We start from the raw sequence: 12,848 nt of genomic DNA, 5'->3' as shown, positions 1-12,848 counted from the left end.
TTCACTTTTGCCAGTTTGAGTAATTCCCAGGATGATGTAGGGAAATAATGGGTCACAGACTGGTCACTTAAGAGATGGAGAACATTTTATTGGACTAGGAATTTGTGGCAGGGACTGAGTGCTGGGCCAAGGTAGCACGGGCCATGCTCAGTACACCCTCTCGAGTGTGGTGCCCACCAATGAAGCCACTGGTATGGACGAAGATGCATCCAGGGATCCCACTGATCTGGTCCAGAGCCTCATCCCGAAGACCTCGCCATGGCTCTGGTAGGGGCAACCTACAAGTGAGCAGAAAGAGAGAACTGAGGTGGCTGAAGGACTGAGAGACTCACAGAGCAGAGGTCAAGGTTGGCAGCCTCTTTGTACTGGGCTGAAGCAGGCCTGAGACTGCAGGGCGGTTCCCTGGCCTTACCGGCTCGGGAAGGAGTGGAGCTCCTTAGGTACACACTGGACCCGCCACTGTCCAGCCTGGTCAGTGTAGATAACGAAGGCAATGGTCCCAGGTGGGGATAGCTCAGATTCCAGTTGGTAAAGATGCTCCTTCCATGGGCACCCACCTTTTGCCAGTTCCACTATCTCGCCACTTGGGTCCACCTGAAAGGGAAGTAGGGCATGGCTACATATAGGGGAACGTTTAGGGGAAAAGCAGGGTCCCCTACTAACCATCAGCTCACCGGCCATCAGGTGTACCTGGAAGCGCTGAGCTAGGTCCTCTTCCACCAAGGCCCGGGCCGGAAGCCAGCTGTGCCGGTAGAAGTCTAGTCGCTGAAGAAACTCCTCTCGAACCAGATCCATTGCACGCCTGAACCCTGCCTGGGGATGGTGGGACTCAGAACCATGGCTCTGACCCAAACCTTACTTTAAGGCTTAGGAGAAACCAGCGTTCCCACTTTCTTCTCTATTCTAGGTTCTTTTGTGTCTTAGGGTCTCTTTCCTGGGGTTCCTCCTTACCTCGGTGTCCTGGTTGGGTTGGTTCCAGGTAGGATTAAGTCGAGCAACCCGGGCACTCAGGTTAGTTGTCAAGGCATAACGAGGCTCCCCATCCCATTGGGAGATCCCATTGTCCACTGCGTCCACTTCCTCCATGAAGTTCTCGTACATCTGATGCATCAGCAGAGGAGATGCCATTGAGGACACCCACCATTTATGCAGTCATCTCTGTTTCTTTTTGGTGGTGCCAGGGATTAAACCTAGGGCCTCAAACATGCTAAATACATGCTCTACCACTGAACTACAAACAAACACTTTGACTAGGTTTTACCCATGAGGAGGATCTACCTAACTACCTGCTGGAGGCAGTGAGGCAGAAGTGGGAAGTCTGGTGGCTTAAGATCTAAGATCTAATAGTGCTGAGACTGGACTTCAACTCGTTCCACTGCACACAGTTTAAGCCATGGCTAGTATGTGTACATGTGTGGGTGTGGGTGTGCTGCTGATGAACGAAGAGGCCCTCAGTTCCCAGAGGCCCTCACCAGAGTGGATCCCTATGGCCACGGGAGGGTAGATCTCTAAGGATGAGTAGGCCATTCAGTGACCCAATGAAGTATAGGTGGGTCTAGCCAAACACACGTTACACAGAAAGGAATGAGTTTGACTCGATAATCAAGAGCTAGGATGTGGAGGTTTGGGTCCCAGGGAAGCCTAATGTATCATGACATCTGCAGCTGTGGCATCTCATAAGCCTGAAGAAATGGTAGAATTATTCCTTGGGAGTTTGGGGGCAGAAACAATTAGGAATGTTTTATAGAAAACTGCCCTACAGAAAAGGTCTCCACATTAGTTATAGCTGTGGTACATGGTCAAGTGCTATGCTCAGAGATGAAAAAGAACTGCTCAGCACCTTAGATTAAACCCAAACGTGAGGCTAGGTTAACACAAGTTTTTTTGGGGGGTACCAGGGACTGAACTCGGGTCCTTGCACTTGCGAGGCAGGTGGTTTACACAAGTTTAATTTAGTTAGCTATTTAGGAAATCCTCAGCATTGGAAATGAAAACTGATCAGGCAGTCTAAAACCTTGGTAACCCTAAAACTCTAGTGTAACCTGTTCACAAGTTTTTACCTTAGGAGTATATGCATGACTTGTCATAGGGGTAGAAACTGGCAAGCCAGGCCTGAATACTGAACAAAACCACCAAAATGAATCTTTTTTTTTTTTTTTCGTACTGGGGATTGAACTTGGGTCCTTACTCTTGTGAGACAGGCAGCAGAACCACTGAGCTAAATCCCCAGCCCCTCAAATGAATCTTAAGATCTGACTTGTGAACTTCACATTGTCAAGTAGGTGCCCTCAAGTATTACTTGACCTGACATTTGAGGACCGCCAGCTCTGATCCTTTCCTATCAGGAAACCATTTGCAGGGGACATTGGTAGAACATGTTTTCATAATAAGTCCTTTCCCAACTCCTGTGTCTTAGTGGTATATAAGATATACTTTCTCCAACCTTTAAGGCAGTAAGAACCTCTAAGCCCAATGCTGCCAAGTATAAGCACTTTTTCTGTTAACAAAAAGGCACTAAATAACTGCTTTTAATGGATATTAATACTATGAAATGCTTTGTGGTTTCCCAAACCCTTTCCCAGAACGGTGCAATGGCACATGCCTATAGTCCCAGCACTCAAGAGGCTGACACAGGAGGATTGCTTGAACCAGAAGCCTGTGCTCAGCCTAGTGAAGAGCAAGACAACAAATAAAACCAAGCCAAATTCAAAGCCTTTTCCCATATATTACGTCCTCCACTGCTCATACCCACCCAGGAAGTAAGTGGGGAGACATCACCATCCCCTTGGAAGAGGAACCTGTAAGGAAGGGACTGTTGGCCCCTATGGGCCAAAATCCTAACCTGAGGCCCAGTCCAGTGCTGCATGAGTGCCACTCCCAGCTGGCTTGCTGGAGATGGGGAGGGTTCTCTGTCTTCAGGTCCCCACCTTATCATAGATGGTGCCCACCATGCTGTCCTCTTCACTAGTGCCCAGCAACTGTGCCAGCAGCTTGTGCCCGAAGTGCAGATAGATGAGTCCTGCACTGCTCAGCTTGGTCTGCCATGGCTTCCCAGGGGACAGGGAACTCATGGTCTCTGTGAAAGACCTGAGGAGCACAGGGAGGCAGGACTGAGGTGAAGGAGCAGACCTGGTTAATAGTGTGTGTGTGTGTGTGTGTGTGTGACACACATGCACATGTGCAGACATGGATGAGATAGGGGATGAGAATACTGCAGGAGCTAGGATGAGAAAGCCTCAATGGAAGGCTTTAGTTTTTTTCTCAGGAGTCAACACAGACCGTGTCTTGATGTCTCCATTTTTTTATTCACTTAATAGGTAAAGCTCAGTGCCTGTTCACTAGATGCTTGGTTTTGTGTGTAGACATTAAGGAGAAAAAAACAAGATCATGTCCATGCCTTTTTTTTGGAACCACTGAGCTAAATCCCCAGCCGTGCCCTTGCCTTTCTAATACATCTGTTAGAGGAAGAAACAACCAACCAAGTACAGTAGTCCTTCATCAGATACCAAAATCTAGAAATGGAGTATTTGCATGTAAACTATGCACAACCTCCTTTATACTTAAACCATCTCTCAATTTTACTTATAATGCCTAATACATCAGAAGTGATGTGTAACGGGCTGAGGAAACAGCTCAGCAGCACCACACCTGCCTGGCAAGTGCAAGGTCCTGAGTTTGATTCGTGGTACCAGGAAAACAAAGTGATGTGTAAACAGCCATTACACTACATTATTATTTAAGGAATAATGACAGAAAAATCTATGTGTTCAATACAGGGTCAATGTAAAAAAACTTTCTGATCTGTGGTTGAGTCCTCAGATGTGGACTCACAGATACCATAATCCAGCTAGGTTACAGCAAGGAAAGGAGGGTGGGAATGAGGAAAGGAGCAGAAAAGCAAGCCTTCAGGTCAGTCCTGAAACATGCATTCATGGAACTGCAAGAAAGGCAGCTTCTGGGGCTGGGGGAGTAGCTCAGTGGTAAAGCGCTTGAAGCCCTGAGTTTGATCACTGGAGATGGAAGTGGCAAAAGATAAAGCTGGAAGGGAAGGAAGGGGCCAGCCTATGGGGAACTTTGTATGCCATGTTCTGAAGTCTGGGCTTCGTCTGTAGGTAGTGGGGAGTCTTTGGGGGATTACACAGACAGGAGCACAGCAGAAAGAACTGTACCAGCCAGCCTGGACAACAGAAGCAAGGAGATTGCCTGCAGTGGTCCAAGGCAGGCAGAAATCTGAGCAATGGGGCAGAGAGGGAACAGTTAGGACACTTTAGGGAAGGAGACGCTATATCTGTGATGTCTAATTAGAAAAATGTTTTGGGGGTGAAGGGTTAGGGATGGAATCCAGGGCCTTCTGTATGTTAAGCTTGTGTTCTAGCTCTGAGCTACACCTTAGCCCACTCAACTGTGATTTTCAAATAGTAGTCTATCTGAGTTCATTTTCAGTTTTATGACTTAAAGTGTAAAGACAAACTCCTCAGATAAAATTGCAAAAGAAACAAAATAAATATATTGTTGATGAAAATAGACCTGTGCTAAACTATAAGAGCGAAAGTATGATGAACAGAATTTATGTTTTTCTTTTTCCTTCTTAAGGGTTTTGTTATTTAGTAGCCCAGGCTGGCCTGGAACTTATAATTGTCCTGCCTCAGCCTCCTGAATGCTGGGAGTACATGTAGGCATTCCCATGCCCTACTAAAAATTTAGGATATTAGCCAGGTGTGGTGGTGCACACTTAAAATTCCAGCATTCAAAAGGCTGAATGCAGGAGGGCTGCTGTGAGTTCAAGGCTGGCCCAGACTACATAGCAAGATCCTGTCCCCAAAAAAGGATATTGCTTTATTCAGGCAAAGTGGTAATGGGATAGGCAAGAAGCACATAGTAATAGGGATTGAAGATAATGGTAATAATTTAGCTTAGGGCTGAGAGACTGGTTTCTGGATATTCATCTTATATTTGATAACTGAGAAAAATTATATTCTTAAGTATCAAGTACTTTATAAATGTCTATAAACAAAGCCATTTGAAAAAAGGAAATGGTTAATAATGCCAAGTACCATAAACGGTCAACTAATGTGAGACCCTGTGGTAGCCCCCTGCCTTGGTCCTGAGGTCATCAGTACTCCATCAGGCAGTGCCTGTGGACAGACTGGGAGTATGCTAGAGAGAGAAATGAGCTGGAAGAGTAAGGTGGAGCCAGGGACAGTTACTCTTTTTATTTTCATCTTTTGATTTTTTTTTGTTTTTGTTTTTTGTTTTTAGTACCGGGGATTGAACTTGGGTCCTTGCGCTTGCAAGGCAGGCCACCGAACCGCTGAGCTAAATCCCCGGTCCTATTTTCATCTTTTGAGACAGGGTCTCATTATGTAGTTTAGGCTGGCCTTCAACTCCTGGCAATCCTGCCTCAGTCTCCCCAGGGATGAGGTCACAAGCGTGCACCACCATGCTTGGCTTCAGCCATTCTCTTTTTTGAGACAGGGTTTCACTGTGTAGTTGAGAATGACCTGGAACTCACTTTCTAGCCCAGGCTGGTCTCGAACTCATAGCAATCCTCCTGCCTCAGCCTCCTGAGTGCTGGGATTATAGGCATGCACCACCACGCCCGGCTTCACATTCTTTTGAAGAGTTGGTGACAAGTGAGGTAAGATGTTAGAGTCTTTCCAACATAATTTAGAATTAGAGCTGGGAGTGGTGGTGCATGTCTGTGAAGGCCCTGGGTTCAATTCTTGGTACAGGACAACAAAAAAACAGACTACACACATTTAAACTGTTGCCAAATTTTTTCCCCCTTTTTGGTTTTTTTGAGACAGGTTCTCACTATGTAGTTGAGACTGACCTGGAACTCACTATATAGCCCAAACTGGTCTCAAACTCACAGTGATCCTCCTGCCTCAGCCTCCCAAGTGCTGGGATTACAGGTGTGCACCAGTGTCACCAAAATTACATGATCCTAGCAGTCTGAGATGGAGATGTGAAGACACCTAATCCCAGATGGGGTATTCACTGTGGTGATGACAGGTGGTGGAGAAAACCTGGAAGCAAGCTACAGAAAGCAGGGAAGGAGGTGAGTTGGGTGGACTGGGGGACTGACAGGGAGACAAGGCAGGTCCAAAGCTGCAGAGACAGATGAACAGATAGCAGGACCAAAAGGAAGGCTACAGTCACAGTGGGACTCCAGAATTTGACTTCAATGACTGTTTCCCTCGCCAACAGGGACCACGACAGCGGATGGTTAATTGGAGCAGAGAACAAAATTAAAGTCAAAGTGGGCCGGGGATTTAGCTCAGTGGTTTTGCCGCCTGCTTCGCAAGCACAAGGACCGGAGTTCGATCCCTGGTACCAAAAGTTGCTGCCACCCAAAATTAAAGTCAAGGAAGAAATGGTATCTGATTGCTTATCGGCCTTTTGGCGAAGATCCAGTGTAGAAACAGTATGAGAACTCACCTCTGATGATGGTCATATCTGTGTCTCTGAGGTTCATACTCGCCACCCACGTCCACTACAATGTCACATGAAGCCAATTTTTCCGGGTCTCGAGTCCGCACAATCTCAGCATCCTGTTAAGTACGCAGGTGGTAAAGGGGCTGCAGGGCAAGGGTCGCACGGGTATAGGATTAATGATGCGTTTCCAGGTAACCTGGTGCGGTGGGGTAGTGCTCTGACTGACCAAGCTACCAGAGGACCCAGTTAGGGATGCACACCGTCCCAGGGTGTTTCCCGGACAGTACCTGGTACTCCGGCAGGAGGCGAAGCAAGGCGCAAGCCAGAGCCTCGTCGCAATGGAAGGTGCCGTTGTGCGTCCCAATTCGGGGCGGTGCCATGGGGTTGCTACGGCGCCTTTTCAGGGACGGGACGGACTCTGGGCTGAGCATACAGGGTCGAATTGGGAGTGGAGATCGAGAGAGTAGCAGTACCAAGAGACCACGGAGGAAGCGAGGTCCCATATGGCTCCACCCCCACCAAAGGTACGGTGAGGGGGACGCCGCCGCAGCGGATCCCGACCCGGAAGAGGAAGCACCCATGCGTACTTCAACTTCCGCTTCCTGGTTCCCATGGCAACTAGTCACCAAAGCGCAAGCTGATCAACGAGCTTTCCCGTGGCTTCTCACAGACTAAGGCCTCTAAGACACAAGGTCTTGCCCTTGCCTATGAGGCTCTGAGCTGGGGTACAGCCTTCCTCCCACCTCTCATCACATCTTTTTTCTTTGGCGGTACCGGGGATTAAGACCATGTGCTTGTGAGGCAGGGGCGGTACCACTGAGCTAAATTAAATCCCAAACCCACCAGTCCCTTTCTTAATACAAGAAAAGATCAGGGCCAGGGATTTAGCTCAGTGGTGCCGCCGCCTGCCTCACAAGTGCAAGGTCCTGAGTTTGATCCCTAGCACCAAGAAAAAAAAAAAAAAAAAAAAAGAAAAGACAAGATCAACATTCTGCCCAGCTGCAACATTTATTCATTAGCACTAAGCACAAGACCCTTCCCTTCAGGATACCACAGTCACAAAGTTCCAGGACCATATATGTCCCTCTGCCCCCAAGCCCATTTTTTTTTTTTGGGGGGGTGACAGGGTCTCGGTATGTAGTTCAGGCTGGCCTTGAACTCATATGGAGCCGAGGCTGGCCTCAAACTCAGAGTGATCCTCCTGCCTCAGCCTCCCAAGTGCTGGGATTATAGGCGTGTGCCACCCTCTGTCCCATTTCTACACCATACTTTCAGGCCTTGACAGTAGCCTGAGCTGCCCCCAGGGCTGTGAGTTGCTGAATCTTCTGGCTCATCATTTCCATGACAGCTGTGGGGAAAAAGAAAGAATTACACCGTAGTCAGGAGCTAGGGCAGAGGACTTAGTTAAGGAAAAGTGACAGGTGGATAGATAACAAACTTGATAGTTGATTAACTTTTAAAAAGTGATCCTCGGGGCTGGGGATTTAGCTCAGCGGTTTGGTGGCCTGCCTCGCAAGCGCGAGGACCTGAGTTCGATCCCCGGTACCACAAACAAAACAAAACAAAAAACAAAATAAAAATGATCCACTGTGGTGAACACACAAATTTAGTCTACAGTGTATCAAATTAATAAGATAGCCACTGGGATATAAAAATGTATATTAAATCAGTCAGAGAAGGCCAGGGATTTAGCTCAGCAGTGCTGCCACCTGCCTTCCAAGTGCAAGGTCCTGAATTTGATTCCAGGTAACAAAAAAACAAAAACAAAAACAACAAAAAACTCCCAAAACAAAAAAAACAAAAACAGAAATAACCAGAAAATTGTGGGCCAGGGATTTAGTTCAGCAGCACTCTGCCTGCCTCGCAAGAGCAAGGTCGTGAGTTCCATCACCTGTACCAAAAAAAAAAAAAAAAAAAAAAGGAGGGAGAGAGAGAAGTAGAAAATCTTAATGTGGAGATTTCTAGAGGCTAGGGTTGCAGCTCAGTGGTACAGCACCTACCTAGCAGTCATGGGAACCTGAGTTCTAATCCCCCCACAACTTTTTTGCATTTAAAACAGTGATCTTCATCTTGTCTAATATTCACTGGGTGAGTTTTGTTCTATGGTACTAGGACTGAACTCAGGATGTCACACACTAAACAAGTGCTTGATCACAGAGCAGTATCACTAATCCTTATTTATTTATTTTTGGTACCAGGGATCAAACTCAGGGGTCCTTTTGAAGCAGGCAGTGGAACCACTGAGCTAAATCCCAGCTAATCCTTATTTATTTACTCATTTAATTTTTGATTTTTATTAATATTTTCAGACAGAGTCTCACTAAGTTGTGCAGGCTGGCCTTGAACTTGTGATCTTCCTGTCTCAGGCTCCCAAATAGTTGGGATTATAAGTGTGCACCACCATGCCTGGCAAATCTAGTGACCTTTATTGTTATTATTATTATTATTTTTTTTTTGGTACTGGGGATCGAACTCAGGTCCTACAATTGCAAGGCAGGCGGCGGAACCACTGAGCTAAATCCCCGGCCTAGTGACCTTTAAAAAAGAACAGAGCACAGGGACAACTGCACCTATCCCCACTTCCAAACTGATTTAGTTGGTCTGGAATGGATCCAGTCTTTTTTTTTTTTAAGTATTTCTTTTGAAGTATTCCAATGTGCAACCAGGGTTGTAATTTCTAGTGTTTACTTAGAATTATGTTTCCTTCCTGTGTTTATGTATATCTCATCTCCCATCTTATCCTTGTTAAGGATAAGGGATGGAGATTTGCCTCAGTGGTTCCACCGCCTGGGCCCGAGTTCGAACCCCAGTACTGAAAAAAAAAAAAAAAGAAGAAGAAGAAGAAATAGGAGCTTCACAAAGGCACAGATATGACTTCCTTCCTCTAAAATTTCTGAAACAGTCAACCCAGGAATCTACAAATCATGGGCATGTGACCCAGAATCTAAAGAATATGATATCAAGATACCAAAGAATGGGCCAGGGATTTAGCTCAGTGACACTGTGCTTGCCTTGAAAGTGCAAGGTCCTGAGTTTGATCCCAGGTACAAAAAAAAAAAAAAGGATACCAAAGAAAAACATGATTTTAACATGTTCACGATGGGGACGTGATTTGTCTGTTTCACTGCCAGGTGGCCTGAAAATGAGTGGTATGCACATGACTATTCTGTAAGGGAGCTGGTACCACTGCTGGTAGAAGTAGGACAGCCATATACACTCACTAATGGAGGTTCAAGCCATTGGGAACATTTTAATCCAGCATAGGAGACAACCCCAAGGTTTAGACAACAATCCATTTTCTTTATTGTAGAGGTAGAAAGGATCAAGTGGTGCCCCAGGCAGAGCTTACCTTGTTTCATAGCATGCTTCTCCTGCAGGGCTGGCTGGATTTTCTCCATCTGCTTGGTGAGGAAGTCTATCTTCCTTTTGAAGAAGTCCTTGGCATCCTCAGCTGTCTGTAAGATCAGAGGTGATGAAGAAGTAAGAGGAGACTATGTCCTACACTGTAGATTTAACTCCCCTCCCCTACTCCGAGGGACAACCACATGCTTTCTCCTACTCACCTTCTCCACATAGTAGCCAGTTCCCACATCGATGAGCACGTGCTCTACATCATGTAGCTTCCCAGGGACATACATCTGAGAAGCAAGGATTAAGGGAAAAACTAGCCCAGCATGAGCCATGATTCCGTCAGACAGCCTGACAAACCTACCAGGACCCCCTGTTGCTCAAAGGTGTAAGACATGAGGCCCAAATAATCCAGAGGCCTTAGGACTGTAATTCCAAGTGCTGAGGGACAGAGAAGTTGGTTCCTTGTGCAGAAAATGGTATATGCTGGAACACTCTTCTCATGATCCTATTTCTTATGTCCAAGCAGTTCTTGCAATTCTTCCTAAAAGGCCAGACACAATGTTTCCTACTGCTCTAGACCCGTGTAGATGAAAACCCATCCTCACTTCCCCTAAGCCATGAAGTAGTAATTCTTGCAAAATTTAATGTTTATTTAACCATTTTCCACTACACTGCCATTTATTTCTCTTTAGCTTCTCCGTTTTGTATTGTTCTTGAGGTATTACAGATTGAACCCATAGCCTTTGCACTAAGCTATATTCCCAGCCCTTTTGAGACAAAAACTTTTTTTTTTTTTGACAGGGTCTCACTATGTAGTTGAGACTGACCTGGAACTCACTATGTAGCCCAGGCTGGTCTTGAACTCACAGCGATCCTCCTGCCTCAGCCTCCCAAGTGCTGGGATTACAGGCATGGGCCATCATGCCTGGCATTGAGGCAGTATCTTGCAAAATTGTCCAAGAGGAACTAGAACTTAATATCCTTCTGCCTCAGCCTACCAAAGTACTGGCTATCATGTGCCACTATGCCTGGCTAGCCTCAGTTCTTAGACTACAAATTCCAGATCGTTATTGCCAAGCTCATTCCTTCAAATAAAACATACAACAGATGGACACAATCCAGTTTCTCAGTGACAGTAATTTAGGAATGAACCACAATTAAGCTGAAATTGAGGATTAATAAACACAGCCAACTTCTCCATTTGTATAGCCTGCATTCCTCTATTTGTCTTCTAAGTTACTAGCACGATTTAAACTCTCCAGCTTCATCTCCACACTAGAGTAGTATTTTCAAACAGCAATGAGAAATATCACACTTCAACTCTTCACACTCTTTGGTACTCACAAAGTATTAGCTGGACGTTGGTTCAGTTAGCTGAGCGGGATGAAGTGTATTAAGAGTGTTCTCAAAGGGCCGGGAATTTAGCTCAGTGGTTCTGCCGCCTGGCCTGTCTCGCAAGCACAGACCTGAGTTCGACCCCCAGTACCAAAAAAAAAAAGTATTCTCAAAATGGGGGGGGGGCTCTAGAGTAATCAGTATCAGAGTGGGGAGTGAGGGGGAAAGCTTGGTAGCGGTTCCTGGGGAAAGGATACAGAACTCGTCAGTGGGACGAGTAATTCTTTTCCTGTGAAAGCAATTAACATAAACACCTAGAGAAGGTTGGCAGCTCCCACGCGAAGACATTAAAAGGAGCTCCACCAGGGCACAGCGCCCACAAAGTGACGAGAACGGAAACAGGCGACAGGAGCAGGGGAAGGTCTTGTACATTTCAACTCTCCATAGGCAACATGCAAAGGCTGACGAAGCGGCACACGGTATGTAAGGGACTGCTGTCTCTAAGGAAGACCGGGGTAGGAAGTGGGACGAGAGAAGCCGGCTCGACTACTCCTCCCCAGGCAGCTTCACCCCCTACCGCATACCCTCGTTGCTCTTGTTGAGCACGTTGAGACAGTCCTTGGCTTCCACATACTTGGTCTGTACCACCTTGAGCTGGGCGATAGACGTGGACAAGAACTCCACTTCCTACAAAGGTCGGGAAAGAGAGTCAGAGTAGGAAATGGGGGAGAAAAGAGGCACAGCAGGGCCGGGCCGGGTTCGGGACCGGCAGGGGTCTCGCCGGGCAAAGGAAACCTCCCAAGCTAGGAGGCTAGGGGGCGAGGGGGCTAGCGAGAGTAAGAGGTGAGTAAAGGGCGAGAAAGTTGCCTCTGGTGCCCGCCCCACCTGGTCCAGCTGGTTCTTGAGCATTTCTAATTGTGGCAAATTCAGCTCCGTGATGTTAACTGACTGCGCCATGTTGGGAAGGAGGATCACCGAAGAGGAAGTAGGCTGGGCGATCAACGCTCTAGCCGTCCTCTGCGCATCTCTATGGCTGCGCCAGGGGCCGCGCTGCGCGACACATCTCTATGACCCTGGGAGGGTGGGGCGGAGTGGGACGTAGATTGGAGTAGATAACCATGGAATCACAAAATATCCTAAAGCTAGTGTTATAACGCTAGCAAACATTACTTCCTCCCAGCAGAAATTTAAAAATCTTTAAACCTTGAGATCTCCTACACTTTTTTTTTAGGTTTTTTTTTTTTAATTTTTATTTTTTTGAAACGGTCTTGCTCTGTAATTCAGGCACGCCTTCAACTCACTATATAAACTTGAAGCCATCTTCCTGCCTCAGCCTCCGGAGTGGTGGGATTATAGGTGTGCACCACCATACCTGGCTCAACTACAATATTGTAAAGCAATGTGTGCTACTTCACCTAGGTGGTAATCCCACGGGACAGGGTCTGAGGAGGTTCCCAAAACAGATTGCAAGTTAACACCTGTCCCACCGGTTGAATAGCATTGCAGGCTCATTGACTCGTTACAGAAAAATAATTTTCAGGAGGAATCAGTAAGAGGCTCAGAAGGGTTTATAAGGCAGAAAGTGGAAGTTCCACTCTCAAAGAAATAGTGTGGGTCTTTGAAAAAAACTTCTAGAGGTTTTTTGGTTTTTTTTACGATAGGTAGTTTAAACATTTTTTGGATTGTGTAAACTGATTTTAGGATCCGTTCCTTTCTCAGTTAAG

The 12,848-nt window shown here is 46.5% G+C and overlaps 2 protein-coding genes across 2 annotated transcripts; both read right to left on the bottom strand.

Moving 5' to 3' along the window:
* Positions 1–59: 59 nt before the first annotated feature.
* Myg1 (MYG1 exonuclease) lies at positions 60–7,124 on the bottom strand. The gene is made up of 7 exons (XM_010609307.3): positions 6,726–7,124; positions 6,442–6,554; positions 2,928–3,087; positions 952–1,101; positions 691–813; positions 413–594; positions 60–278 (listed from the first exon to the last, which is right to left on the bottom strand). The coding sequence occupies exons 1-7, from the start codon at positions 7,017–7,019 to the stop codon at positions 95–97; spliced, it is 1,206 nt and encodes a 401-aa protein (XP_010607609.1). The 5' UTR covers positions 7,020–7,124; the 3' UTR covers positions 60–94.
* A 492-nt stretch (positions 7,125–7,616) lies between these two features.
* Positions 7,617–12,118, bottom strand: Pfdn5 (prefoldin subunit 5). The gene is made up of 6 exons (XM_010609305.3): positions 12,010–12,118; positions 11,709–11,811; positions 11,382–11,413; positions 10,002–10,076; positions 9,788–9,893; positions 7,617–7,786 (listed from the first exon to the last, which is right to left on the bottom strand). The coding sequence occupies exons 1-6, from the start codon at positions 12,079–12,081 to the stop codon at positions 7,710–7,712; spliced, it is 465 nt and encodes a 154-aa protein (XP_010607607.1). The 5' UTR covers positions 12,082–12,118; the 3' UTR covers positions 7,617–7,709.
* Positions 12,119–12,848: the final 730 nt, after the last annotated feature.

Source organism: Fukomys damarensis, unplaced genomic scaffold (assembly GCF_012274545.1).
Source record: "Fukomys damarensis isolate Sample0158 unplaced genomic scaffold, DMR_v1.0_HiC HiC_scaffold_15, whole genome shotgun sequence".
Taxonomy (NCBI): Eukaryota; Metazoa; Chordata; class Mammalia; order Rodentia; family Bathyergidae; genus Fukomys; species Fukomys damarensis.
Note: the sequence above shows the minus strand (reverse complement) of the source record. Positions and strands in the feature narration are given on the sequence as shown.